This window comes from Desmodus rotundus, chromosome 7 (genome assembly GCF_022682495.2).
Source record: "Desmodus rotundus isolate HL8 chromosome 7, HLdesRot8A.1, whole genome shotgun sequence".
NCBI lineage: Eukaryota > Metazoa > Chordata > Mammalia > Chiroptera > Phyllostomidae > Desmodus > Desmodus rotundus.
Genome location: NC_071393.1, coordinates 3,468,103 through 3,495,513, shown reverse-complemented (window position 1 = coordinate 3,495,513; position 27,411 = coordinate 3,468,103). Strand labels below are relative to the sequence as shown.

Here is a 27,411-nt window from a genome sequence, read left to right as displayed (position 1 = left end):
TCCTTTTCTCCGACAGTTTTCCCAGTGATTTTAGAATTCCATTGTTAGATCATTTCTTCCTAAACCAGTTGTTACTCTAGTAACTATAAAATGAATTCTATTTTTCAGTTGCCTTAAACATGTTTTTGTTATTGTTGTAGGATACCATATACCTTCTGGAGGGAATTTGCCAAAATGATCCAAAGTAGGTCATGTTTCGTTTTATTAGATGAGTTGTTAAATAACAGCTGAGTTAAAATTGTTAATATTAAATGACAAATGTACTGAGTGACATCTCTTTTTTAGACTATCTGAAGACTCAGTCTCCGTTTTAGTACTCAGATGTCTTACAGAAGCTTTACCAGAAAATAGGTAACTTCTCATTTTCTTTTAAGCCTCGTTCCTTAATTTAAAACTCCAGTTCCCTGATTAATAAAAATTTTACCGAAGCTTTTTTCCCACGTAACAGATTGAGTCGGCTACTTCACAAACACCGATTTGCTGAGGCGGAGAGCTTTGCCGTCCAGTTTGGACTAGACGTTGAGGTAATCACTCAGGAATCCATTTGTTCACTGAACAAGCATTTTCCTCGGGTTCTAGACGCTAGGGAGGCAGCGTATTTTTTAAAAAAAGACTTCATTTACTTTTTACAGAGAGGGGGCGGGAGGGAGAAAGGGAGGGAGAGAAACATCAACCAATTGCCCCTCGCATGCTTCCAACCGGGGGTCCGGCCCGCAACCCAGGCGCGTGCCCCGACTGCAGCAGCGGCCTTACAGTTTGCGAGACCACGCTCAACCCACTGAGCCACACCAGCCAGGGTGGGAGACAGCGGTTCTTGCTTCAAGCTATTTGATGTGGCATATTTATTTATGTTGCAGCTTGTTTACAAAGTAAAAGCAAATGATATATTGGAGAAACTAGCTTTGAGTTCTGTGGACACCAGTGAGCAGACCGAATGGCAAAAACTTATAGATGAAGCTAAGGAAAATCTCCATAAAATCCAGGTGTGTTCTCCCTGTCACGTGCTAGAGTACTCCGTCTGACAGGTGGATCGACAAAAGGTCACCTTGCTATGTCTGGCCTTTATGAAACAGGACGATGAGTTTGTGGTGAATTACTGCTTGGAGGCTCAGTGGATAACCTATGAAACAACCCAGGAAATGCTGAATTATGCCAAAGCCAGGGTGAGTTCTTACAACATTTACACGTGTGAGTTTATCTTATGCACAACAAATCATTTTAGAAACATGAATTTTTTCCATCATAGGCCTTTTAAAGGTGCATTTTTTCCTGTAGATTGTTCCCCTCACTGGCCTTGGAATACCATTGCCAGTTATAGCCCTTAAAATGAAGGCGTAGCGGATGGGACCGGTGTTGTGAGCTTTTTCTTTCCATAAAATGCACTTTTAAAGATAAATTATTTATTTATTGTTCACTGTTTACCTCAGAGTTCAATGCAATTTTATTTTTAGAGATAATTTTTCCTTTAATTCACAAAAATATTCATCCTCTTAGATGAAAAACCCAACACAGCAGATATCCTAACCATGTTTCTTGTTGTTCATTTTAGCTTTTGAAGAAGGAAGATAGAACTGTTCCTGTCTATTCTTGTGGCTTAAAAGAGGTAACTCCATGGTGTTCACAGGTTGATTGAGGGGTGGACGCCCCTTTACAGTGCAGTCGTGCACCCCTTCACAATGGGGGTCTGCTCTGAGACACGTGTGGCCGGTGACCATGTCGCTGTGCAAAATCACACACACCTAGGTGGCCCGGGGGCGTTGGAGGTCGCTCCCCAGCCCGTGTGGTCAGCGTGGCTCACACTCCCACAGGAATTTGGTTTCAAGGCCCCAAGCCTGCTGTATACTGAGGCTGCGTACAGCCTGTCGCACCGACATTGCAGACCCCTGTGGCCTGTTACTGGGCTGCGGCAGCTTTGCCACAAGGATGAGTGTTTTGCATCCACACATAGAAAACCAGCAGTAGAAATGCTGTACAAGATAAACAATGGTGCAGCCGTAGAGGGCGAGGGCCGCCAGTGGAGCTTGCAGGACGGGAAGCTTCTCGAAGCGAGTCAGTGGGTGAGCGGTACGTGAATGCGAAGGCCAGGGATATCACTGCACACGACTGTAGACTTTATAAACCCTGTACGCTTAGGCCACACTAATCTTATAAAACAACACGAGATTAAACCAGGCGCAGGAGAAACTGATGCCATCGAGGCATGCTGTAATCACGACGTGGATGAGGCTGCTGGCGCAACACGGCGCCCTGTTGTACAGCCAACTTGTTTTACTTAAGTAGAGCACGGACACTGGAAGAACGATGAAAGGTGAGTGTGGTGAATACGTAAGCTAGGAACGCAGCGTCAAGTAGCCGGTGCTGTGCGTGGGGCAGGGGCTGTGTTTCTCCACAGCTGGCAGCACCGCATGTCCCTTTTCTCGCGCCCCACCTAGAACCTGTGGGGGGTGCGTCGTACTGTGACGTCACCAGGCTGTGGGGGTGTTTCGGCTGCCTTACAGTCTCTGGGACCAGGGTCGTATCGGTGGTCTGTCGTCGACTGAAACGTTACCTGGCTCAGGACTGTATGCTTCTCAGTTAGAGCTGGGCCTGTGCTTTTCCCAAGAGCAAGGCATTTCAGTACTACTTCCCTGACATGCAAAATGGGAATAATGATAGTACTGGTGGGGTTATTTTGATGTCAAGTGAAATAATTCAGTTTTGCATAGCACCTGGCACCTGTTAAACACGCAAATAAGCGTAAACTTCGATGGCAATTGTGATGGTACCAAAAATACGTGTGTGCACGCGTACATGTGCATATTTTTACCTCTCAGAGTAAATTTTTGGTGTGATCTAGGTAGGTTTTACCCTAAGGGCATTTGTAAATCGGTGGGAAAACTAACCAATTTTGAAGTCACCCCCAGTTGTGTGCGGACGGCTTCTTCCTGTGCAGCTTCATTGCGTCGAGTAGGGTTGGAAATGTCCCATTACCCTCACCTTTTTCTGGTTTGTGTTAAATGAAGACAGTCATGTGTATGGGTGTCGACAACAGGAGAACGGGTGCCAGACTTCGAAGGCGGAGTGCCTGACTTTGCTGCTATTGCCCAAACCTACAGATTGTCAGTTTACTCCCTTCTAGGTGCTGAGGGCTCAGGCCAAGTTAACTACCTTTTATGGAGCATTTGGACCAGAAAAATTCAGGTGTGTACATTCCTCATTTTTAATTTTTAGATTGTGAATTAGATTCAAATTTAGAATATCATAAAAGATACAGCATTACTTTGAATGAACCTGTGTTTCTGGGGGTGGAAAATACCTTTCCTGCTAAACTTTAGGCACTTCCGACACCATGTATGGGAACTGGCACACTGGAGATATAAAATTAAATTCCTATACACTGTGCCTCAGCAAGTATACTTCTGGGAACTGATTTTGTTAGATATACTGATATACTGATATATACCAGCCAAGCGTATTTATCAGGATAAATGTACACTGAAGGGAAGCTTTATTTTTCCCCTGCGGCTACTCAGTTATTCCAGTACTATCGTTGAATGGTCCACATTTTCACTGCCAACTGAAACATTCTTTTAATCACGTGCTGAAAATCTCATGTGTGTGCAAGCCCTGTCTGGACTTTAGTTGTATTCCTCTGACCTCACCTTCCTGTCCATCACCGGTACCGAGTAGTTTTCACGTGTGCAGGTTTAAAAGAAGCGCCCTGGTGCCTGGTACACTGGCCCCACTGTACTTTTCTTATTTTTCAGAATTTGGGGCTGTTCTCTCGTAGATACATTTTTTCCCTGTGTGACATTTGGAGTCAGAATGAGCTTACTCGGTTTAAAGAACCCTTATTTTTACTGGGGTTGGTTTTTTCATCAGGAACCTGATGAACCTCACATCAGCGCGGGGAGCACCAGCATCCGCACGATGCCGAGTCTCTCGGTTTCAGGGCAGTGCGACTCTTTCCTCTTCTCCCCTGACCTTTCATGCTCCCGAGTGGTATCCACTCACTCGTCTCTATCTAGATTTTGTACACTTTTTGTTTAACTTTTATTTTATCTTTTCTGTCTCTCTGTTGTTATAAATGGTACTTTTCTCCCTCATAGTTTCAAAAGGACATAAAGAAGTATTAATTTTCTTAAATTACTTTTTAGTCATCTACCTTATTGAATTTCTTTATTATTGACCCTAATATTTCAATTGATTTTATTTTTCCATGTACATAATTACATATTTGAATAATCATAAATTTGCCTTCCTTTTTTTCCTTGCTAATTTTAGGGACTGGCTCCTGTAGAACAATAATAGTGGCACTAGGCGTCCTCTTATTCCTGACATTAATGGAAATGCGTATTTTGCTTTATCATTTAAGCATGATAAAGGCTCTTAGTGTTTTTGTCTTTTTATCAATAAGTATTGATAAAAAGTATTGACGAATAAGTAAGTATTCGTCATCTGTTTCTGACCTTTCATCAGGACCAAGTGGTCGTTGCAGCATTGGGGTTACAGTAAAAGACTGAAAATGACCTAAAGTGCTCAACTGTGGGGCCAGTCAAATAAATTACAGTGAACCGTGCCGTGGAATAGTGTAGTCCTTAAAAATATGTACTACTTTTAATATGTGGCATGTGTGTGTGCTGATTTGCTACAGCACCAAGATAACATAAAGTGAATTTAAGTACAGACAGTATATATACAGAAAACCCTCATTTATTTAAAAATTAAAAACATTTGCTTGCATATGTAGTGATTATCTCAGGAAAGACCTACAAGAAGAGACATGGCTTCCAGGCAAGATTCAAGAGGTTTATAAGTCAGAGATAAGAAGGAAATTTACCTTTCACTGTTTCAAAGTTCTTTGGAACTTTTTAGGAAAAAACTAGTTAAAATGCATAATGGCACCCACTTTTAACAGATAAACTTAATGTCTTTTTTTAACTCACTTTTTTCCTCTCTTCGACTTTACAGTGGCAGTTCTTGGATTGAATTTCTGAATAATGAAGATGAACTTAAGGATATTTTTTTGCAGCTAAGAGAAGGCAACCTTGTTTGTGCCCAGTACCTTTGGCTTAGACATCGGGTAAATAGTTTTCCCTTTCTCAGTGGCTTCAAGCCCCTAAGATAGGTGATTGAATCGGTGCTGGGAACTAACAGGCTGGCAGGTGTGACTGGGTAGCGGGATGTTTTCAGGTCGATAAAAATCTGACCTGCCCCAGAGCGGACTATCCGTGATGACTGTTAACTCAGAGGAAGTATTATAAAGATCCGATAGAAACTTACTTTGTCTAATCATTCAGAGTCTAAACTTAGCTCAAAAGCGACATTTTATTAAGTGATTTATTGATGGGCTTTTCTTTCTTTCTTTTTTTTAACTTTCATTGATTTCAGAAGGAGAGACCGGGGGAGAAGCATCAATTTGTTGTTCCACTTATTGATGCTTTCATTGGTTGCTTCTTGTATGTGCCCTGACTGGGGATCGAACTTGCAACCTTGGTGTTTGGGGATGACGCTCTAATCAACTGAGCTATCCAGCCAGCGTGATGGGCTTTCTAATGTAATATTGGTGGAGAAGGTATTCCTATTGCAGTTCAGATTGTAGTAAAGGAAAAACTGCTACTCTGAATCCCCTAATGTTGGCGTATAAAGTTAGGTCCCAACAGTAGTTAACCGGATGTGATGTCACTAGTGGCCACGTTGCTAGGTTCTGTTATCACCTCCAGTGAAGTTGTCCTCGGAGGACCCTCTGCCAGTTCCTCTGCCGCCCAATTTGTTACTTCGAATGTTCTGTCATGAGGTTCATGGAATCTGGCTCCCCGCTCAGATCTTCCCGTGCAGAGTAAATCACCTTTAATGCTCACTGAAATGCAAACCAGTTCTTGGAATGACTTCCTAAGAGGTTTTTCTTTTGGGGGAGGCTGTCACTTTATATTTGTCAGATAAACCTTAATTTCTCACTCTATGATTTAGGCAAACTTTGAAAGCAGATTTGATGTGAAAATGCTTGAGAACTTGCTCAACTCAATTCCTACACCAGTCTCTCTGCAAAAGCTCTGTCCCTGGCTTAGAAACGACGTGATCCCGTTTGTGAGAAGGACTGTACCGGAGGGACAGGTCAGTGGATTCCCACTCTCGGTGGTTCAGTTTTAGTTTCGACAGCATGTCGCTGAACGTTAAGTCACACGAACGCTGGCGAGCTCATTTCAGTGTCTCTTTTGAAAGATTATCATGGATGTTTTAAATTATTTCAGTGTTAATGAATTGCCTATTTTATTTTTAAATGATTTATCTACTTCAGAAAATTCTTGCAAAATGGTTGGAGCAAGCAGCCAGGAACCTTGAATTAACTGATAAGGTAATACGCGTAATTAGCACTGGAAAAATATTTAAGACTCTTCCAGTGGCATGAATCATTATTTTTAACTGTTTGTAACATTTTTTAAAGGCAAACTGGCCAGAAAATGGACTTCAGCTGGCAGAGGTGTTTTTTATAGCAGAGAGACCACACGAGCTGGGGTTGGTGTCCTCCTGGCATTGGATTTCCTTGGTATGATATGGGAAACGCACTTTTAGTAATAAAACATGCAATTCATGTTAAGGTTCGTCTACATATACTAGAAATATATCCACTTCTAAAATTGTCTGTTTTTATTCTTTTGCTCTTTGGATAGGTACTTTTAAAATCCACAAAAAGCAAAATTTGCTTTTTTCTTCCTGATATTTCTGTTACAACTTCAGCCTGTCTTAATGCACTCTTTTTCTCTACTAAACCAACCAAAAGGGAAACTATATATAAACATGCTCCTAAGTAGTGTACCTGAGATTTTCTGCCTCAGCAGCATTTCACATGGCTTTAAAAAACAAAATTCAGTAATGCATTAGGATTCATTTTCAAGGCTATGTCTATCAGGTTTGCTTCTTTATTTAAACTAGTGAGCTGCTCCTGGTTCTGAATGCGCACCCAAGACGCTTCAACAACCATATGGCTCAAGTACCAATGAATATTTTACAAGATCAGATTGGAGAAAACCTGGGACTTTCTGACCGTCTGAAATAATGGCAGTTCTAGAAAGGGAGCTAAGATTGGAAATATTGATGTTATAACTGATGTTAATTTGAAGCTAATGAATTGAATTTATGGTTTGGCTTCTAAATTTCTAAAGTTCATTTCTCTTTCCTTTCAGGTTTCTAAAAATTAGTAAGCATTCATTATATATATATATTTTTAAAGTACATTCTTGTATTTTAAAAATCCGTTGTGCCATAATTTAGTTTGTATACACGAGACGTCTCAGTCTAATCCCAGCCCTGAGGTATTGAGTCCTTGCTGGCGGTTCAGATGCACAGTACGAAATGACCTTTATTCCTTAAGTTTCCGGAGCCTCACAGTAGTAAACTCCCTCCTACTTCCTGATATAGCAGATTTTTAGCAATTATACTTACCGATTATAGATAATATACCATTAAAAAGTAAAATGGGAATTTTTATATAAGTTTCAAGCAGTATATTGATATACATAATTAATATGTATTATACTGTATATTGGTCACTATAATATACTTTTTCTGCAGAAGAGCATTTTTCTCTTGCTATATAAAACACTACTTTGTCTTTTCCCTGTTAATTGCCTTTTATCAATATTGAGAATTTTGATCCTTATATATAACTTTAGAAAATTATACAGCTTTGAGATACTACAGAGGGGCACTGAGGGCCATCTAAGTGGTGTCTGCGCCTCGAAGTGATGCTGGGGTTCCGAACACAGACCACACTAACAATACCTTTTCCTATGTTTTTTTAAAGAAAGTAAGTGTCCTTTAGATTTCTATCAGATCTCCGATCTGGTAGTTCGTACCAGTTCACTTAAGTTAAAATTCTGCAATATTTAAAGATGCAAGTTGCCAGTCTCCTCTTTCTGTAATAATCACGGCCACGTGAAGTAATTCTGACCTTTTGTGTATTTCCTCCTCGCACCTTTATTTCCCGTCCTTAACAACCTCGACGCTGTCGTTGCAGAAGGATTGTGAAAACATGGAGGAGGTCTGCCAGCTAAGGACGCTGGTCGGTAACCTGCGAGAGCTGATCACGCTGCACAGGACATACAACTGCAAATTGGCCCTCTCCGATTTTGAGAAGGTAGAGGCCTAGATTCGGCAGCATTATTTTTTATCACAGGCAGGATGAGTGGAGTTCGCATTTATACTTTTTTTTTTTTTTTTTTTTTTTTTTGGCATTCAGGAGAACACAAGCACCATTGTGTTCCGGATGTTTGATAAAGTGTTGGCCCCAGAGCTCATTCCTTCCGTCCTAGAGAAGTTTATAAGAGTTTACATGAGGGAACATGACTTGCAAGAGGAGGAACTACTCCTCCTCTACATAGAGGTAACTTCTCCTTTACATCTCGTCTTTTTTCTTGGATCTACGCAGTGTGCGATTGTATTAAATGTTTACTACAGCGTATTAGATTTTGCCGTGTATAATGCACGTGTATGCTTATGCATTGAAAGTGTAACTCTAGAAAGCAATAACGATATCTGTATGCAAAATAATACCTTTTATAATACAAAAAACACGGTCTAAATATAAATAAATACGTTAAAAGATTTAAGCAAAAGCTTTTTATACTAAAAGTTCGGGCCAAACACGTGGGTGTGCACCGTACACAGCAAAATGTGGTAACTCCTTGGAATGAAACACGTGAAGCTTCACTGTTAGAATTTGTGCAGCTTGCCGTCTCGGTTGAGAATGTTGGTTAGATCTGCTGCTGATTGACTGGTAGCCTTGGGCCAAACAGGATGATATTAGGGTTTCCTACAAATGGCTTTTTGAGGTAATAGGAGCGTGAGCTCGATAAATATTAGCAATTATTTTTTCTAGACTTTAATGAGGTACAATAATCTTGTTTATAGAGTCTTCCAGAATGTTTCCATCACGAGTTTTCTGTACCATGTAAAACTGAAGGCCAAGGTTTGGGCCGTTTTGCGTTTTTTTGACCATTGTTCAGCATCCATGGCTAAGCAGGAGTTTTTGTTTTTTACATATCCATAAAAGCTACTTATGTCTATATGTGTGCTTTACTTTTTTCATTTTAGTGAGAGTTTTAAATTTGAAGCATATGTATGCTTATCCCTCATTAGGATTTATTGAAGAGATGTAGCTCCAAGTCCACGTCACTCTTCGAAACGGCATGGGAAGCAAAAGCCATGGCAGTCATAGGCTGTCTCTCGGACACAGACGTGAGTGCACAGTGACCATGTATCAGACACAGGTGTGAGTGCGTAATGACCGTATAGCTTTTCCTTTTCAGCATTGCCTCTTAAAACTTTTTTTCTAATCACAAAAGCAACACACATTTATTAAGAAGAATTTATATAGTGTGAAAAAAGGAATTAAAAACAATTTAAAACCACCCATAATTCTATTTTCTGTAATTATGAAAATTAAAAGTGAAAGTTTTCTTAATCCCACCCCCAGAAGAGCCACCATAGACAGCCAGCTGTATGCATATACAGACATCCGGGCTTTTCTATGGTTTTACAAACACAGAAACATTTTAAAAATAGATTACAATAGGCCTTTATTTTGACTTTCACTTTTATTAGGCAACGTTATAAAATATGAATTAATCATGGAAAATACTTTTAAACATAGGCTGTAGAAAGAAATAGGGTTATACGACTTAACTTTCAGCAAAGAAAATACTTTTCTAAATTTTTCTAAATAGTAAAAATTACCCTTCATGTGAGAAAACTGGAAGAAACACATGCTGTGGCAGTGGGAGATCAAATCTTCTCCAGCCACCACACAGTAGCAATAAGGCCTCTGCTGAAGGTTAGGCAGCGCCATGAACTTGCACGAGCGTAACTCCGAGGGCTGCTCCCTGTCCTGTGTGCGTCCCTGCAGCTCATCTTTGATGCTGTGCTGAAGATAATGTACGCAGCCGTGGTGCCCTGGAGTGCAGCCGTGGAGCAGCTGGTGAAGCAGCACTTGGAGCTGGACCACCCCAAGTAAGATGACAGCCTGCCAGACACCGGGATGGGCGTTGGGTAAACCTCGTGTGCGGACATTCGATTCTGGTTTTCTGTCCTTTACCGTGTCCCTGGTGTTTCATGAAAAAGAAAATCCGTGTTAACACCAATAAATTTACTTTTAGAGTCAAGTTATTACAGGAGAGTTACAAACTAATGGAGATGAAGAAACTTCTGCGAGGCTATGGAATAAGGGAGGTGAACCTCTTGAACAAGGAAATAATGGTCAGTACAATGAAGAGTCTTTTAACCCCTTTGTTCCATTTCTAAGGCAACGTGGGAAATTTCATACTCTTAAAGGCAATAGAGCTAGGCTCCACTACTCTCCTTTTGTTAGCGGGGTGTTAACGGGGTGCTTAGTTATTTGTTAGAGTAGAGAGGACAAGAAAGCTAAGTTAGGAAACCAAAGGAGAGCATCACATGATCACATCTTGCACCTTCCACGTCCACAATGTTTACTTGCCGATGACACTCCAGTAAAGCTGGAGGGGAAAGAACTCGGGCAGCACTGTCGTAGAATTCTGAGCGTATTGTATTTTTTAATGTGTTTGTACAGCTTAGTTTTGTCGCTGCCTTGTTTTAATTTAATGAGTTCTTTGCCTTATGAACAAACGACGTCCGGGTTCTCTCTGGGTTTTACAGTAAAGACGTGTACATGTTGTGTCCGTTCCAGAGGGTGGTCCGGTACATCCTCAAGCAAGACGTCCCGTCGTCCTTGGAAGATGCGCTGCGGGTGGCCCGAGCATACCTGTTGCCTGAGGACGAAATCTACAGTCTGAGGGTCATTGACCTGATGGACAGAGAGCAGGTGTGAACACTCCACCGCTCCTTTCTTTCCTGTGCTGCCTTTGCTGGCGAAACCCTTAAAAACTCAAAACCCGTCAGATTATCCGAAGAGATGAGCGCGAGTCGAAGTTAGACCAAGATAAAAAACTTGAGTGTTTTTCACACGTGCAGGTTCTTTAACAGTATTGCGTGACTAGCTAATGGGTTTCACACTCTCTGGCACTTAACAAAACTCAGATTCGTCTTTACGTTTTCCGTGGAACCCTTTGATTCCAGAATAGGATGTGGGCTTTTTTGTATTCTTAAGTGTCTTTTTTTTTTCTCTATAATTCTACAACCATAGAATTACAAAGCACAGAGAGTGGTGTTTTAATTTAATTTCTTTGTTTGCTGTAATCAACCGAATTTTCATATTTTTATCTTACCATATTGTAGTTTTCAAGATATGTTTTTATCTTTCAGTAGAAAGGAGAGAGGTAAGTCCAAACTGTTTGCACAAAGGAACCCGCTGTTTTCCTTCCCCCCCACACTGGGTACAGGGTGAGGACGGCATCCTTTTGTTGAGGTCTCTGCCTCCTGCCGAAGCAAAGAAAACCGCGGAGAGAGTTGCCACGTGGGCGCGACTGGCATTACAAGAAGAGCCAGAGAATTCTAAAGAGGTAAGATTCCCACTAAATAAAATGTAGATAAATCCAATTTTCATAGAGAGTAAGCAATCGGATAGAAAAGATAGGCTTACCAATATGAATATCTGCTTTTCCCACTGCTAGATTGGCCTAGTGTAAAAATTTCTGTGTCAGCGTACTGTGTAGGAAGAAGCCCAGTGTGGCTGCTTCAGGGTAGCGGCTTGAGCCCACACGGAGTGAGCTAGGATCTGCAGGTCAGAAGGATTAACTGAAGTCTGTTGGCCCTGGGGAGGTTTCCACGAAGCCTTGCCGAGCAAGCAATGCTCCGCATGGCATGGTTCGCGGTCGTTGCAGTCTGGTAGTGAGGTCAGCCCCCGAAGCAGCGCACATCTAAACTGTCTGGGACACTGAAACTCAGACACGGTCTCCAGAGCGTCAGTTTACTTCTTTACAGTGATAAGGAAACAAACAAATACGTAGGCTTTTAAAGCTTCAGAGATAAACACCTCCCGACCTGTCTCGGCAGTCCACTTCAGTAGTTTCTGTACTTTTAGGGAAGTGAGGTTTGTTTGTTTGTTAACATCTAATATTTATTATGGTCTTATTATCATGCAGTGGGCTTTAGGTTAAATACTACAAACGAATTGTCCACTTTCTCTTAGCTGTGAAATATGTTCTTACAGATTAAGTCCAGAAATTAAAGTTTGTACAAAAATGCCCAAGGTTGTTAGAAAGTGGCAGAGCCTCAACTCGAGCTCTGACACGGGAGTCTGGGCTCGTACCCACCAGCCGGCACTGCGTCCCACAGAACATGTTTTGGGGGTGGGTCTGGCCCGTAACATCCGTCATGTCCTTTAATTAAAGCTTTTCCCTCTTTGATTTTTCTTCTCTTTTTAAAAAATATTTTTCAGTCCTGAAGATAATGATTTGACTTCAATTCTCTAGGTTAAACAAGCTCAGTTCTTTTAACTTTTCAAGAGAACTTTTCCAAATGTTTTTCCAAATAATAAAAACTATTAAAAAACCAAACAGACAAACAAAAACCCAGGTGTCTATAGCTGAAAGCCACACATTCTGTGGTATTTCTAAGTCATATGTCCAAGGGTTCATACCAGTGACTTTCATGCTCGGATTATATATGATTCAATTTGGACCCATTTCTTGGTTCCCCAAGCCCAGTAGCACGGACCTCTCGGTTTTTCAGCAGTTTTTACGGTTTTTCCGGTCCCTTGGTTTTCACGTGATACGTGTGTGTACTTCCAAAGTGGCGAGGCAGGCGTAGGTTTCATTCCGCGTGTTTCTTTTCAGGACAAGGCCTGGAGGGTGTCTGTAGTGAAGACATCAGTAGACATTCTTAAAGTACTGTGCAGCCTTCAGCAAGGTAGTGTCCCCTCTGTCCCTCACCGTGCTCTGGTTGTGAAGTCTGTCCTTCCCAGAAGGGAGCCTCAGCGCCCGCTCTCATCCTTACCCGCGGGTTTTCTGGCCCTGGTGGCTTCTGTTGTTCCCATCCACCTTTCCTCACGAGCGGTCTCCTTCGCCTCATTCTTCTGATTTGTAGCATAAGGAGAGATGCACCTAAAATCAACTCACCGTTGGTGTGTACGCTAGTAAGCCAGTTCGTGCTAGGCCAGATTTTGGGGCCTTGCACTTAGTATTCATCTTTCTCCGTATCATTTGGTTACGATCGGGAAACAAAACCCATTCAACTTGGTCTTTAAAAAAATGATTAACAAAGTAACTCTCTTGGGAAGAAAAAAAAGGCCTATAATTTACTTCAGAAAAATTGCCAGTTCTCTTGTAACCCATAAACCTCTCTTTTTTTGTACCTTCTGAAAGAATAATTAAGTTAGATTTCTTTTTGTATTTAAGTTGTCTTATCAGCATCTCAATAGAACTACTGAAGAATTAAGAGAAGAAAACCAAAGCTAATTAAAATTTTAGCTTTTATAAATTCTGATAATGTGGGAATTTGGATGTTTTCTGTAACTAAAACTTTTAATTACAGACAATCTACAGAAGAAGGATGAGTGTGAAGAAATCTTGAATCTATTTAAAACTGTTGCCAGTTTACAGGTAAAGATGTTAAGCTACATGGAACAGTATTATTTGATTAATCAGTGCATTTGACATAAATGATCAGTCCCTCCTGCTTAAAGTTTTCTGCACTGGCCTTCAAAGACTTTAGAAATACTGACTTTCCTTCTCTTTCTCTTATTAAAAACTGTTTTATCAAGATTTAATTCACATACCATAACATTCCATCCATTTAAAGTATCTAATTCAATGGTTTGGGGGTATATTGCATCATTAATTTTTTTAATTATGGCAAAATACATGCAACATAAAAGTTGCCATTTTTGCCATTTTTCAATATGCAATTCAGTGGTGTTAATTGCATTTGCAACGTTGTCCAACCACCACCCTGACCGTCATCTGCTTCTGCTCACCTTGCGCAGAAGCCCTGTGCCTGCTGAGCTGTTACTCCCCACTCCCTCTCTTCCCACAGCTCCTGGTAACCTCTGATCTACTTTTTGTCTCTGTGAATCACACTGTTCTATATATTTCCTGTAAGTGGAGCCACACGGCATTTGTCCCCTGGTACCCGGCTGTTTTTACCCACTGTGGTGTTTTCAGGGTTCATCCACGTTGTAGCTGGGGTGGAACTCCGTTCCTTTTTCTGGCCGAGTCGTACTCCGCCGTGTGCACAGACCAGACTCTGTCTGTTTATCCTCTGTCGAGGGACGTTTGGGGAAGCTTGGCTCGTCTCCACTCTGCGGCCCTCGTGCAGAGGCTGCGCTGAAAATGGGTGTTGCTGGGCCCTGCCGCAGTTCTCTTTTAGTCTTTTAAGGAACCGCTCTTTCTTTTTTAGTTGTATTCTCATTCATGCTTTAAAAATGCCTTAGTGTAGGTTATCTTTATCGATTGTTTACTTAACTCGCAGGGCCCTCAATAACGGCCAACGGTAGCTGTCATTCACTCGGTGCTTACCCGGTGCCAGGCGTCGGGGGTGCTATGCAACGGTCCCGATACCTCGCCGCTGGGAGAAGCGTTACCCTCCTTCACAGATGGGGACGCTGGGGCCGCACGGTGTCTCGGACACTGTCAAAGGCAGTGCACTGTCTGTAGACACTGGCCCGCAAGATTGCCGTCTACGCCTTCCATGTGTTCAATATTTTTCTACGTAGTTTTATTCTAGACAGTTCAGTTTTCTTAAAAATTAGTTTCTCTTAACTTTGAATTGATTAACTGCCCTATGACTTGAGATTTGAAAGTAATTACTTTTATTATGGCTCAAAGGCCTTCCTAATGTAAAAAATTTTGTAAATAGAAAGACAGCGTTAAGGGATAAGTTTTAGCAAATAGAAAATTAGGTAGCTTTAAAGATCTCTTTGTGAAAACTTAAAGTTAACGCTGGCAGATTTAACTCTCAACTGAAAGAAGAAATAATTTACTGCAGTTTATTGGGCCAGTATTTCTCCAAGAACAGCCCATGGAATAATAGGGTACCTGAGGCCCTCTCGTGGGGGTCCATGACATTAAAACTATATTGACAGCAATAAGAAATTGTTTGGGGTTTTTTGTCCATAAGCTTCGTGATGTGATGACATCATCGCTCTGAAGGCTATGGATTGTGTGCTTTTATAGCCCCTTTTGTTTTAAAAATTTCTGTAATTTCTCATATGGTAAATATTGATAGCTCTCCCCCAAACAAAGGGGTTTTGGGTCCTTGATGTTTTTCAGAGTGTGAAGGGGCTCTGCACCAGGAAATTTGGGGCCTACTGTATTAGACAGTGACGTCTCCATGAAGAGCACCAGGGGCGGGGTCAGCACATGTTAACTTCCTCTTATTCTTAAACCTAAGATACTGTAAAGCAATGGTTTTGATCTAGGCAAAGTCATGTGTATTTATCTTACTGCTGTTTGTCGAATATGTATGGCGCCAGATCTCGTGGGCAGAGGTCAGGGGCGCATGCTGCCAGGCACAAGAACGGGAACTCTTCCGCAAGGTTGAGAAACCCCGCCCTAGGGTGTGGCATTGGACTGAAAGGTCTGCCTCACTCCTGCCACCTCTGAGTCCTCCCTTGGGCTTCCGTGGGATTATTTTAGGTCTACAGTCAGCAGCCAACCAGGAGTTGTGGTAGAAAAGTGCAAAGCCACCAGGGCAGAATCGCCCAAATCTAGCACTTAATCTCTCCCTCCTTCTGCTCAGGGCCCTCCCCCACCCCGCCCCCCCCACCCCCCCCACCTCCCCACCTCCCCACCCCACCCCACCCCCGGCCCAGTTCTGGCCCAAAACATCGTCAGTAGCGCTGAACACCCTAGGTTAAAGTGACATTTTCCTATTTTCTAAACTTGTTACAATATTGTTACTTTCATAACTTGAACAATGAAGTCTTTTTTCTTTTAATTTTTGAATTACAGTTGGCATTTAATATTAGTTTCAAGCATACAGCATTGCACTTAGACATTTATATGACATCTTAAATCCTTAATTTATACAGGGGTCGCCTTTGGGGGAGAGGGAAGAAAGAGAGGTTTGAGGCATCGCAGTGGTTTTTCACAATGGACGAATTAAACAGACTCGGGGCTTGTCTTGCTTTTCTTGCAACAGGAGAACTTTGAGGTCTTTCTCTCGTTTGGAGATTATAGCAATCGCACCCTGGTAGCAGAGCTCCGCGAACAGTACATCAAAGCTCAAGAAGCCGCTCAAGCGGAGGGCAAACCCAAGAGCTCCACGGGGCTGGCGGCTGCCGAGTCCAGGCTGCACCGACAGGCGCTGGCCCTGCAGGTGTCCGAGCAAGAGCTGGAGGCCGAGCTGACCTGGAGGGCCCTCAACGACGGGAGCGTGGGGACGGCGCTGAAAAAATGCAGGTGCTCTGCGGCTGTCCGTGTCCCATAGCCCCTCGGGAAGGGACACGCGCTTTGTCTACTTCTGTGGTGGTGAGGGTAGGGCCGGAGACACTTTCACCGAAGCAGTTTCACCAAAGCGACTCTTGGTTCCTTGCCCTGAGAGCCTGTTGGGATTCTGGGTCAGAAAGTGGAAGCACCGACGAGAACTGACTAATGCTGTGTAGTCAGGTAACCTAACCCCCGGGCAGAGGTCACTCTGTGCCCGCCGGTAAAGGGTGTCCCAAATAAGTTGAAAAAAGAAGCACATTGTATACCACGAAGTCATTTCAGAAGTTGATGGTGGTTACGTATTTGCCTGAGAAAGGCAAATGCTCTCGATACAAGTATTCTCACTTGCGATGCTTCCTTTCTTCCAAAGAGCCTTGTTTAGGTATCACTGCAACCCCGACACTGGGAGATTGCTCTTCCTGGCATGTCAGAAGCTCTGCCACATGTTGGCTAATGACGTTCCAATGACAACACCTGTGGGACTAAATCTTCCTTCCGAAATACACGATCTTGCATGCCAAGCTGCCACCATCTGCAGTCCAGGTGACAAAATTTGTAACACACAGGGTTTGATATTCTCTGGTTCCGGTCATACTCGTCTCCCAAATGCTGGCCCCCGCAGCTGGGATTGCAGTTACTGAGAGAAGAGGCTGTGTCTCCATTTTGCAAAGGCACGACTGGATATAATCAGTTTCTGCGGGGATTATTGTTTTCACACATTTCCAAATAGTAACGATGTCATTTCTGACCACTGATGACGTCTGCCTTTGTAGGGTTGTGAAACCCCTGGCTCCCCATACCTGGTCTCACTTGCAGCCAAGCTTTAGAAAACACGGGCCTGCGTTACTCCGGGTTGTGTGGAAACCTCTCTCTCTAGTCTGTGGCCGGCCTTAGAATTCTGAATGATAATATTCGAAGATCGTTTTCAGTATTCTAAACAGATGAAGTATCGGTTTAGTGATTTTTCTCCATTTTCTCTCAGATTTCTTACTAGATGCGTTGGAACTGTGTAAATACACTTTAACGGCCGTAGAGCTTTCCCGACAGTGCCAAATGGGCGACGACGGGGTTCTGGTGAAAGTAAGCTGCTCCCGAATTTCTCGTCCCAAGCACACGCCCTGCTAACCCACTCCGCGTCACGTTTGAATCACTTGCCTAGTCTACACAAATACTGACTGTAACTCTTGTGTTCTCTTACTCTGTACTAGTAGGCACGAGACCACGTCTCCTTCCCCGTCCCATTCGTTGGCTTTCATTGGCACAGGCGTATGAAACACTGGGCCCCCCACAAGGCGTCTCTGGACGCTGTCCCTATCTCAGAGTGCCGATGTATGTTTTGGAGTCGGTCACCAGCCCCTTCTTCCGTGTGACTTGGCACTTAGGCTGCGTTTGGAGCCCGTAAAGACCCCTGTGAAGAGTGGTCGTACAGTGACTTCTTCCGTGAAGACGGGATAGTCCTCGAGTCGCAGGTGGTGCTCCCCGTCATTTACGAGCTCATTTCATCCCTCGTCCCTCCCGCTGGTAAATCCCTTTTGTGCATTATTTTCTATGTACTTCTGCTTTATTTACGCAAGTTTAAGCGGTAGAGGTTTGGAGCTAGAACTACATGCGGGAATATGGATGAACCTCCCAGGCACCATGCTCAGCAAAAGAAGCCAGACGCACAAAATTGTCTGTGAGAGGTGGAGGTGTGCTCCGTGGAAGAGTTATTTAGTGTGTTTATTTATTCTTTTTTGTAGAAAACAAGAGACTGCCCCTGGACTTTGCAAGTTTACCATACTGCTCCATTAGTGAAGGTACTTGACATCAGACGTGTACACCCTTGTATTGTGATGTACGCCATTGTACACATGCCGTACAGAAATTCCTTAGAATTCTGGATATGAATCGGGCTTAATGTTCTTAATGTCGTTAGTTATTGCTGTTACGTTGTTATTGTTCCAAAGGCTCAGAAAACTGTGCCATTAGGCTTTCTAGCCTTAACGGTTTTAACCTGTTCATAAACTTTGGCCTTCCACGTTCCTCAGCGAATGATTTAAGCATCTCAAAAATAGGCAAGTTACATTCAAAATATCTCATTATCTAGCAAACTTAGAGATTTTCTAGCTGAAATCAAGCCTCATGTTAACTCTCTCATTCACTAACTTTGTAACGTCACCTGCGTTGGAGAAGCATGCAGCCCCTGAAAACACTTTCCTGTAATTTGATCTGTCTTTGTAAAGACATCTCGATACTAACAGTCTGTGGTCGTTCCACAGGAGACAGCCTAATTTTGCCCAGCGTAAATTCCATCTCTGCCCTGCTCCGGAGCCTCCAGGAATCTAGCCAGTGGGAGCTGGCCCTGGGGTTTGTCGTTCGGGCATTTGGTACCTGTCTTCAGTACTCGGTGTCCAACTTCATGAATGCCAGTTTGAGTGAAAAGGTAGAGTTTTGAGAACAAATACCTTCATTTTGGATGAATACAGACACAGAAACAGTGCCAGGCAAAGGAATTTGGAGTCTGTATTTTCCCATTTGGCTCCGTAGCAAGGAAATCGGTATTCGTCAGAACTCAGAGGCGCTTGCTGGGCATCGGCTAGGACCCGGGCGGTGCTCAGGGCCCTTGCACACACTCCATGCTCGGTCTTCACAGTGTCCCTGAGACTCTCCCCTTTGCGGGCGAGGAAACCTCCAGCCGGGAGGGGAAGCAGGGCCCCGGGGGTCAGGCTGCAGTCAGCCCGTCTTCTTAGCCTGAGCCCAGATATCACATCACGTCCAGACTCTGTCTGCTGTTTGTTCTGTGGCCCCAGTTACTATAATTATTACCTGAGGGCACCGTGGACGGATTCTAGAAGACAAACTACCTGTTGACAACTTGCTTTTGGGTCTGGCCTCAGGGAATCACGTTCATTTCTACTAGTCTGTAGCTGTTTATTAAAGGGCAATTGTTAAAAATTAGCTTTATTGAAGCCTAGCTTTCAAAATTAAAACGCACGTGGTTAAAGCGTATCCATCAATGTACTCACCTTGTCACCAACATCCCAATCAAGATAGAGACTCAAAGGTACAGCCCGATTTAAAATCAAGATACTTTGCCCTTCCTGGCATTCTCCCCCAGCCCCAGCTTTCTGCCATTATAGATGAAATGCCCATTCTTTTTGCATATAATGATGAATGAAGTTTTGAAGTTCCTTAATGTTTTACAGAAGTTTTCAGAATGTTGCATAGAAGTGGGCCTAACGCATCTTTTGTCTTTTTCAAAAAGCTGTTTGGAGAGGCCTCGTTAGTTAAATCCAGGCAAGTTATTATGGCACTGAAAGAAAAAGCCGTGCCGTTTGTCAGGGGAAATGCTACAACTCTGTTGCACAAAGTGAGTATGTGTTCTTGGTAGGCCGTCCCTTCCCCCTTTCTGGTTGCTCTGATGGCTCAGTGACAGTAAGAGTGAGGAGGGGAGGGGATCTGAAGGAAAGCGATGAGACAGGAGCCACGCAGGAGGGAAGGTCAGGGTTCTCTGCCGTATAGAACAAAACGGTCATAATTGCTTTTGGTCAATTTATTATATTGATAAAGGACATTAATACTAAGCAAACAAGTTGTAACTATGTTCCCACAGCTAACATGCCGTGAAACACCTGTTCTTTCATAGGGTCTGTAATCAAACGTAGTGACGAGCCTTTAGAGCACGGCATTCTGTTTGGATTGCGAAGAATTTGCTTCTCCCGATGCTTCTTCCCGTAGGTTTTTAATTGTCGCCTGGTGGATCTTGACTTGGCCTTGGGTTATTGCACGCTCTTACCGCAAAAAGAAGTGTTTGAAAATCTCTGGAAGCTCGTAGATAAAGCATGGCAGAATTACGACAAAATTTTGGTATGACCTGGAAGTGCTTGAAGTGTTAAAAGATTTAGGGGAAGAGCCCTGGCTGGTGTGGCTCAGAGCATTGAGTGCCGGCCTCTGAACCAAAGGGTCACTGGTTCAGTTCCCAATCAGGCACACGTCTGGGTTTTGGGCCAGGTCCCCAGTAGGGGGTGCATGAGAGGCAACCTCACATTGACGTTTCCCTCTCTCCTTCCCATCCCCTCTCTCTAAAAATAAATAAATAAAACCTTAAAAAAGAAAAAAGATTTAGCAGAAGGAAGGTCACACTAACTCAGTTGGTTCTACCAGCTTCTGCTTGCCTAGCGACACACTGGTCCTAAGCCTTGCCCAGCCAAGGGAATCGCCGTATGTTTTATTTCTTGAAATCTGTGTGCGGCCATTGAACCTCACTTCTTAGGCTTGTTCTAGTGTATCGAAACCTTAGGCCTGTGAGCTTGTTCTTTTTTGTAGGACGAGTTTAAGATGTGCGAAACCTCTCTCTGATGTGTGTTTTAAATTCACCTGTTGGGTGGGGTGGGGCGTTGCCTGCAGGGTAACTAAAATTCAGCCTTTTCTCGTAAAGGGAACCCAGGCTGGATTTATGGCCTCATACCAGTAGCTGAATGACCTAAATATTGTAAAAGTGATGACTGTGCGCAAAGCAACGTACCACACTTCACACTGTTAGCACAAAGGAAGGTTGTGGTTTTTATTGTTGGTTTTCATTTCTTAGGCAATATCTCTGGTGGGCTCTCAGCTGGCCAGTCTCTATCAGGAAACAGACGTGGAGCTGAAGTTTCGTGAACTCAGTACGGATGCCCTGTGGGGTATTCGCCTTGGTAAACTTGGTGTGAGTATTCTTCGTAGCGCCACGAAGTTTCACTCATTCTGGCATCCACCCGGTTAGAAAGTTTACAACGAAGGTCTCGTTGCCCTTCGCTGTTGAGGAGAGGGTGGGTGGGTCTGTGGGTGTATGCGACTCATAAACTTTAGGTACATTAAGTACACACATTGGTGCTTTCAAAGAAATAAAGGACCTTTTGCCTCGTTTCCTTTTTTTGTATATTTTTAAGGAAATTAGAAGAGGCTTGACATTTTTATCTGCTTAGCTTTCTCGTTTATAGGAATATATCTAGCATGAATTGACACGCATACCATTTCAGGCCTAGCCTTTGGCCTCATAGTCTCGTGCTGCTCTGATTTGGACAAAGATAATATTAAAATGTGTGGACAGGTGTACAAAGCTTTAAGAACTCCTAGTAGGGAAAGTAAGTGGCCCCAATTTTTCACTTTGCAAAAACAAACAAAATCTTGTTTTCTTTACTAAAACGTACAGTGTTTTGTTTAGTTTGCAAATAGTTGGCCTGTCAGGAATGTAGCCGCTCCAGAAACGGTACATGTTTTGGAGTCTACTTCCTGCGCAGTGACGGGACTGCTCCCCGCTGACAACCAGACGTACTGATGCAGAGCCGAGGGTCAGCGTGACTGAGAGACCTTGGACCCACCGCCAAATCTCAGACTGGTGGTCAAGTTGGGTAGTATGGTAAAAAAAACAAGTTGTAGGAGCTACAGAAACATGTTTTTCTATAAAAAAAGGGTAACGCAAAGGCACATCACAATGGTGCCCTTATTCTTCCACACTTCAGTTTAGCGGCGTGTTCTGTTTTACTCTTTTTCTTTCTAGATTTCTTTTCAGCCGGTTTTCAGGCAACATTTTCTCACCAAGAAAGACCTCATTAAAGCTCTTGTGGAGAATGTAGATATGGACACAGGCCTCATTCTGGAATATTGCAGGTAATGCTTGAAGCTATAATGGCATTTTCACTGTTAGCCCGACAAACTGATAATCCTGGCCACGAGAACACAGTAATAGGATGATCATTACCCGTGGTCCACAGATCTGGGATGTTTTGTTTTGCTCACCCCTGGATTTAAACTGAATATAAATACAGAACCAGATTAAATCCTCTTCAGATACCACCATTTTCATTCACCGGTCAGTGTTTCCCACACTTCCGTCCTGATAAGCAGGGCCCCGGGCACGTGATGAAAAACACAGAGTCCCGGGCCCCACCCGGAGGTTCTCCCAGCAGGTCGGGGCTGGGGCCCAGGAATCGGAGCCTGCACAGGTGCTTCAGATGATTCCCGTGATCAGGGAGGTTTGGGAATATTCTTCTGAGCTATTAAACTTCTAAACCAGATCAAATTAGGGGGAAAGTGATCTGAAATTAAAACTCAGTGAAAAGTAGGAATTAGGGAGAATTTTTTAAAAATTTAGTAAGTGAGTTAAAAAAGTTGGAGACTAGATGTTACTTAATAAATCCTTGATGGGCCCAACATCACACCGATCCTGTGTCCAGTGGCCTTCGCAGGCAGGTTGCTCTGGTATTTGGTGCGAAACACCCACAGTTTGCACCGCACCCGCTACTTTCCCCCATGCCTGGTCTTGTTCAGTTTGCCACCAGGAGTCACTGCGTTGTTCTGTGCTTTGCACACGTAAGCACACCTCTTGCCTAGACAGAATTCAGTTTCATCTCGAGCATAAACACCTTCAGTTTCAAGAAGAGCTGTGTGCTCCCTCTGGTCCTGGAGACCCTGCTTACAGTCGGCTTCTGCCTCGGCCCACCGCCTTCCACATGTGTGGGTCGTTTCAGGAGTCCTGGGGCCAGCAGCTCCACAGGCTCCAAGGGGGCAGGACGAGCAAGATCAATACCAATTTTTTTTAATGAATATTTATTTTTTATGTTTTTAAATCACTTTTCTTATTGTTTTTCTATTACAGTCATCCCAATTTTTCTCCCTTTGTCCTCCTCCACCCACCCCACCCCCGACTCCCACAGTCAGTTCCCGCACTGTGTCCATGTCCGTGGGTCATTCATGCATGTTCTTTGTCTGTTCCCTTCTCCTTTCCACCATTATCCAGCACTTCCCTCCCCCACCCCCCACCCCCGCCCAGTAATTCCTGATTGTTTTTAAGGCTACAGTTAACTCTGGTGACAGGTAGATTATGAGATTACAAGACTGGATAGTTGGAAGGGTTAGATTTTAGCGATGGGAGCACAGACCTAAGTCTTCTGTGAGAAGTTTCGTGTGGAGACGCAGGCGAAAGGAAATTGTGGGGGAACGGTGTGTGACTGAGTGCTTCCCGTAGCACCTTCCAGCTGAACTGTGACGCGGCTCTTCAGCTGTTCATCGAAACCCTGCTCCACAACACGGACGCCAGCCAGGGCGACGCAGGCCCGGACACGGCGGAGCGGCCGCACTCCCGACTCCTGGCCAAGGCCCTGGAAATGGTGCCCCTGCTGACGAGCACCAGAGAGCTGGTCATCAGCCTCAGTGGCATCCTGCATAAGGTGGGCACGTGGTGATGGTCGTTTTAAGCGTCCCTCCTACACTTAAATAATTGGATACATAGGAACAAATTGGAAGTGGAAGCCCTACATTTTTTATAAATTTTTAATTTTGAAGTAATTTTAGATTTCTGTATTTTTAATATAGATTAATACAGCAGTTTTTCGTCTTTTTAAAAAATAGAAATAGGGTCTTTTTTAGATTTTTAAAAATAACACACATTCTTTGAAAAAGATCAAACTAGAGAGAAAGGTACAAATGAAAAGGTGGAGGCCCTGGCCAGGTAGCTCAGGTGGCTAGAGCATTGTCCCAATACACCAAGATTGCAGGTTCAATCCCCATCAGGGCATATAGAAGACAATTGATGTCTGTCTGTCTCTCTCTCTAAAATCAATCAGTAATTTGGTGAATATCTTACACTAAACATACTATCCTGTTGCTCTCTTTTTTCACTTAATATATTGTTATTATGTGTCAGTAAATATCCATCTACCTCATTTTTAATAAGTACATATTTTATTATTCCACAATCTGGATGAAACCTACTGTATTTTACCAGGCCTTTATGGATGAACATTTAAATCGTAAGTTTTGTTACTATGGATATCTTCATGCATAAATATTTGCCTTCTTGTTTGTTACATGTATCTATCTATTTATTTATTTACTGGTTAGGAGATCTGAGAATTGGAACCTTTAGGTCAAGGGGTAGTTTGGTGGAGGAATGAAGTTAGATGGAAGGGAAAATAAGATTAGAAGACTAAAAGAAATACTTCAGTTTTATATTTTGCCTGTAATTCAGCCAAAAATTATATATAATTTTTGCTCAAAGTTCAAGTACCATAGAGATCGTCCTTCCACTTTGGCCAGCGTTCTAATTCATGTGACTTTGGCTGGCATTTTAAAAATGGGAAAAAAAAACTAATGACGTGCCAGCAGAAACAAAGAACAAAGAGTATTTCCTGTCTTTTTATAAACACAGAGATGCCACCCAGCTAATTCTTCCCCTTAGTGTGTGGCTAGCGCTAGAATGGCTTTGAGAAATTTGCTTCAAGGGCCACACTTAGTTCCGTCATTCTAAGAACTGCTCAGTTCTTCATATTCTAATTTTCCCATCGCAAGTGGAAGAAATCGAATTTTAATTTTAAAATCTTACAAAATTATGAAATTTTAATATATATCTTTTTAGGGTTTTAGTAATGTAGGAGCATCTTTTTTTAGTAAAACAATATTGCCTTATTCAGCTTTCTTTTTTAAGTGACCCGAGACATTTTAAAGCATTTATGTTCATCCTAATAGAACTAATTTTAGAAATGAGAAAATGTTCGTTTTTAAAATAATAATCTAATTGAACTTGTGGTGCGCTGGGAGTTTGTATTTGTAATCTCTGTGCTGATGAGCTTCCCTGAAGGAACCATCTGACAGCTGGCAGCAGCTTTTCAAGTTTTGATATTTTTTTGTTTTTATACAGTTGAATCCCTATGACTACGAAATGGTCGAAATTGTCCTGAAAGTTATCGAAAGAGCTGATGAAAAAATAACCAACATTAATATAAATCAGGTAAAACAAATATATTTTTTAATTCCTTTTTTGTTTTTATTTGGATCTTTAAAAAAATTAGTTACCAGTGTGTCTTTCTGGACTGTCCTTTGAACTCCCTTTAAACTCCACATTTTATTCTAGTTCCTTTTCTTTAAAAGGGATACAGAAATAAGAAGATTTTTCATGCTCACCCATATTTTATCATTTATCTTAATCCAAGTTTTGCTCTACTGAGGTGATTTACATCAAAGTGTATGAAGTCATTAACAGACTGATTTGGAAAAAGTAAGGCAAAATTATTTGTCAACTGGGAGCAATTTATATATTTATATTGATATATGGCACCCAGGTTTGCTTCTGCTTTTCTCTGTTAATAGGCAGGTCCAGGACTCACTCGATTCCATTTCAGTATTTTCAGTAACTTCTTAGTTTCTTCTGAATTTTGGTCAGAGTAGCTATCATATCTTCTTTTTAAATCGGATTTTAAAAATTAAAATGGATTGATTCAAAAGGTTTTTTCATACAAGCTTGAAAAATATAAGATAGAAACTGAAGTGAAGTAAGGGATATAGAGGATTAATTATAGATCTACTGCCTCCGTATTTAAAATGAAATCTAGGGTAAAGGGGCCCAATATTCGGTGACGGAAGATGATTTGACTTTGGGTGGAGGGCTCACAATGCAATATACAGATCATGTATCGCAGAAATGTATACTTGAAACCTATATGATCTTATTAACCAATGTCACCCCAATACATTTAATTAAAGAAAGTTAAAAATAAAATAAAATCAAGTATTTTGGAGCTATTTCTCAAACTATTTGAAGAGAGCATAGTGAACTGCCAAACTCATTTATAAAACATCCTATCAACAACAGGTTCCCATTAGTTCTGCTGGTATAACCTCATTAATGACCATGGAAATTATGCTATTTTCAACCTTTTCGTATCCATGGCACACATAAACTAATACCTAAAATTCTGTGGTACACCACAAAAATTTATTAGATGTTTTACCCATCTGACAACAAAAATAGGTATAATTTTGACTCATTCACACCAGATGGTTATCATTGTGTTGGCTGTTGTCATTTTCTTATTTTAACAATCTAAGGGGAAAGAGGTCAGTGCCCCTGACTAAATAGTCAGGTATTGTGTGTTTTAAAAATTCTCGTGGCGCCCTGGCTTGTGTGGCTCTGGATTGGTCGCTAGCCTGTGAACCGGAAGGTCACTGGTTCAATTCCCAGGTAGGGCACATGATTGGGTTGCAAGCCAGATCCACAGTTGGGGGTGGGCAAGAGGCAACAGATCAGTGTTTCTTTCCCTCTCTTTCTTCCTCCCTTCCCTCTAAAAGTAAATAAATAAAATTCTTAAAAAAAAAAAAAATCTCACGGCACACCGGTTGAAAATCGCTGGTTTAGAAAAATAACACTAAAAGTAAAACTGTCAAAGGTTTGATCATCTTGGTGACACCAGTACTGTCCCAGAAATGGAGACCTATGGTGGAGTAGAGCCAGATGAGTTTTAATCACTTGGGGTTAACTGCATTTCAAGGGAGGATGTTTTTTGTTTTAATACAGGCACTGAGTCTTCTCCAACACTTGAAGTCATACAGGAGAATTTCCCCTCCGGTAGACCTAGAATATCAGTACATGTTGGAGCACGTGATCACCTTGCCGCCAGCTGCCCACGCTAGACTGCCCTTTCACCTAATATTTTTTGGCACAGCACAGAACTTCTGGAAAATTCTATGTATGTCCTTTAACTTCTTACAAATTTTACTGAATAGCCAAAATTTTCCTCGTAAGCAAATCACACTGTCCTCGTCTCATTTCCAGCTATGGAACTCAGTGAAGAATCCTTCCCGACACTGCTCTTAATTTCTAAATTAATGAAGGTAAGAGATGAAGACACTTACTAATTTCCAAATTAATGAAGGTAAGAGATGAAGACACTGAAGGGGTTCCTTTGTCCTTTAGTTAATTCAGACCTGGGGCAGAGGATGTCACGCTGCTTTCACACAGAACCCTAAAGGGGAGCGTATCAACCAGCCTTGACTTGTCTTTTCCCCTCTTCGAAGTTCTCTTTAGACACTCTGTACGTGTCCACAGCCAAGCACGTCTTCGAAAAAAAACTGAAGCCAAAGCTAATGAAGTTACCACAAGCTAAGTCCTCCACCATGATTCACAAGGAAATCTACAGGACCACTCAGACCATCGAATCCTACTTGCTGTCTATAGTGAACCCCGAGTGGGCTGTCGCCATCGCCATCAGCCTTGCCCAGGACATCCCAGAAGGTGCGAGGCTTCCTTCCACTGCCCCACCTGGGTGGCTGTGTTGCTTTTCTGAACTTGGAGCGTACA

The 27,411-nt window shown here is 42.5% G+C and overlaps 1 protein-coding gene across 1 annotated transcript in view; it reads left to right on the top strand.

Moving 5' to 3' along the window:
• The window catches only part of KNTC1 (kinetochore associated 1), a 54,862-nt gene that overhangs the window by 12,715 nt on the left and 14,736 nt on the right, over positions 1–27,411 (top strand). Inside the window, exons 14-48 of the mRNA XM_024566671.3 lie at positions 141–184; positions 286–351; positions 449–524; positions 858–983; positions 1,074–1,163; positions 1,550–1,603; positions 3,119–3,180; positions 4,951–5,062; positions 5,950–6,093; positions 6,278–6,334; positions 6,425–6,526; positions 7,997–8,116; positions 8,219–8,362; positions 9,118–9,216; positions 9,884–9,987; positions 10,134–10,233; positions 10,682–10,816; positions 11,334–11,453; positions 12,729–12,801; positions 13,426–13,493; positions 16,033–16,292; positions 16,690–16,862; positions 17,302–17,399; positions 17,702–17,840; positions 18,059–18,115; positions 18,578–18,741; positions 19,564–19,668; positions 20,037–20,165; positions 20,887–21,003; positions 21,838–21,947; positions 23,305–23,506; positions 24,976–25,065; positions 26,629–26,800; positions 26,887–26,945; positions 27,129–27,345. Coding sequence (XP_024422439.2) covers positions 141–184; positions 286–351; positions 449–524; positions 858–983; positions 1,074–1,163; positions 1,550–1,603; positions 3,119–3,180; positions 4,951–5,062; positions 5,950–6,093; positions 6,278–6,334; positions 6,425–6,526; positions 7,997–8,116; positions 8,219–8,362; positions 9,118–9,216; positions 9,884–9,987; positions 10,134–10,233; positions 10,682–10,816; positions 11,334–11,453; positions 12,729–12,801; positions 13,426–13,493; positions 16,033–16,292; positions 16,690–16,862; positions 17,302–17,399; positions 17,702–17,840; positions 18,059–18,115; positions 18,578–18,741; positions 19,564–19,668; positions 20,037–20,165; positions 20,887–21,003; positions 21,838–21,947; positions 23,305–23,506; positions 24,976–25,065; positions 26,629–26,800; positions 26,887–26,945; positions 27,129–27,345 — 3,988 coding nt within the window. The remainder of the gene's footprint in view (positions 1–140; positions 185–285; positions 352–448; positions 525–857; positions 984–1,073; positions 1,164–1,549; positions 1,604–3,118; positions 3,181–4,950; positions 5,063–5,949; positions 6,094–6,277; positions 6,335–6,424; positions 6,527–7,996; positions 8,117–8,218; positions 8,363–9,117; positions 9,217–9,883; positions 9,988–10,133; positions 10,234–10,681; positions 10,817–11,333; positions 11,454–12,728; positions 12,802–13,425; positions 13,494–16,032; positions 16,293–16,689; positions 16,863–17,301; positions 17,400–17,701; positions 17,841–18,058; positions 18,116–18,577; positions 18,742–19,563; positions 19,669–20,036; positions 20,166–20,886; positions 21,004–21,837; positions 21,948–23,304; positions 23,507–24,975; positions 25,066–26,628; positions 26,801–26,886; positions 26,946–27,128; positions 27,346–27,411) is intronic.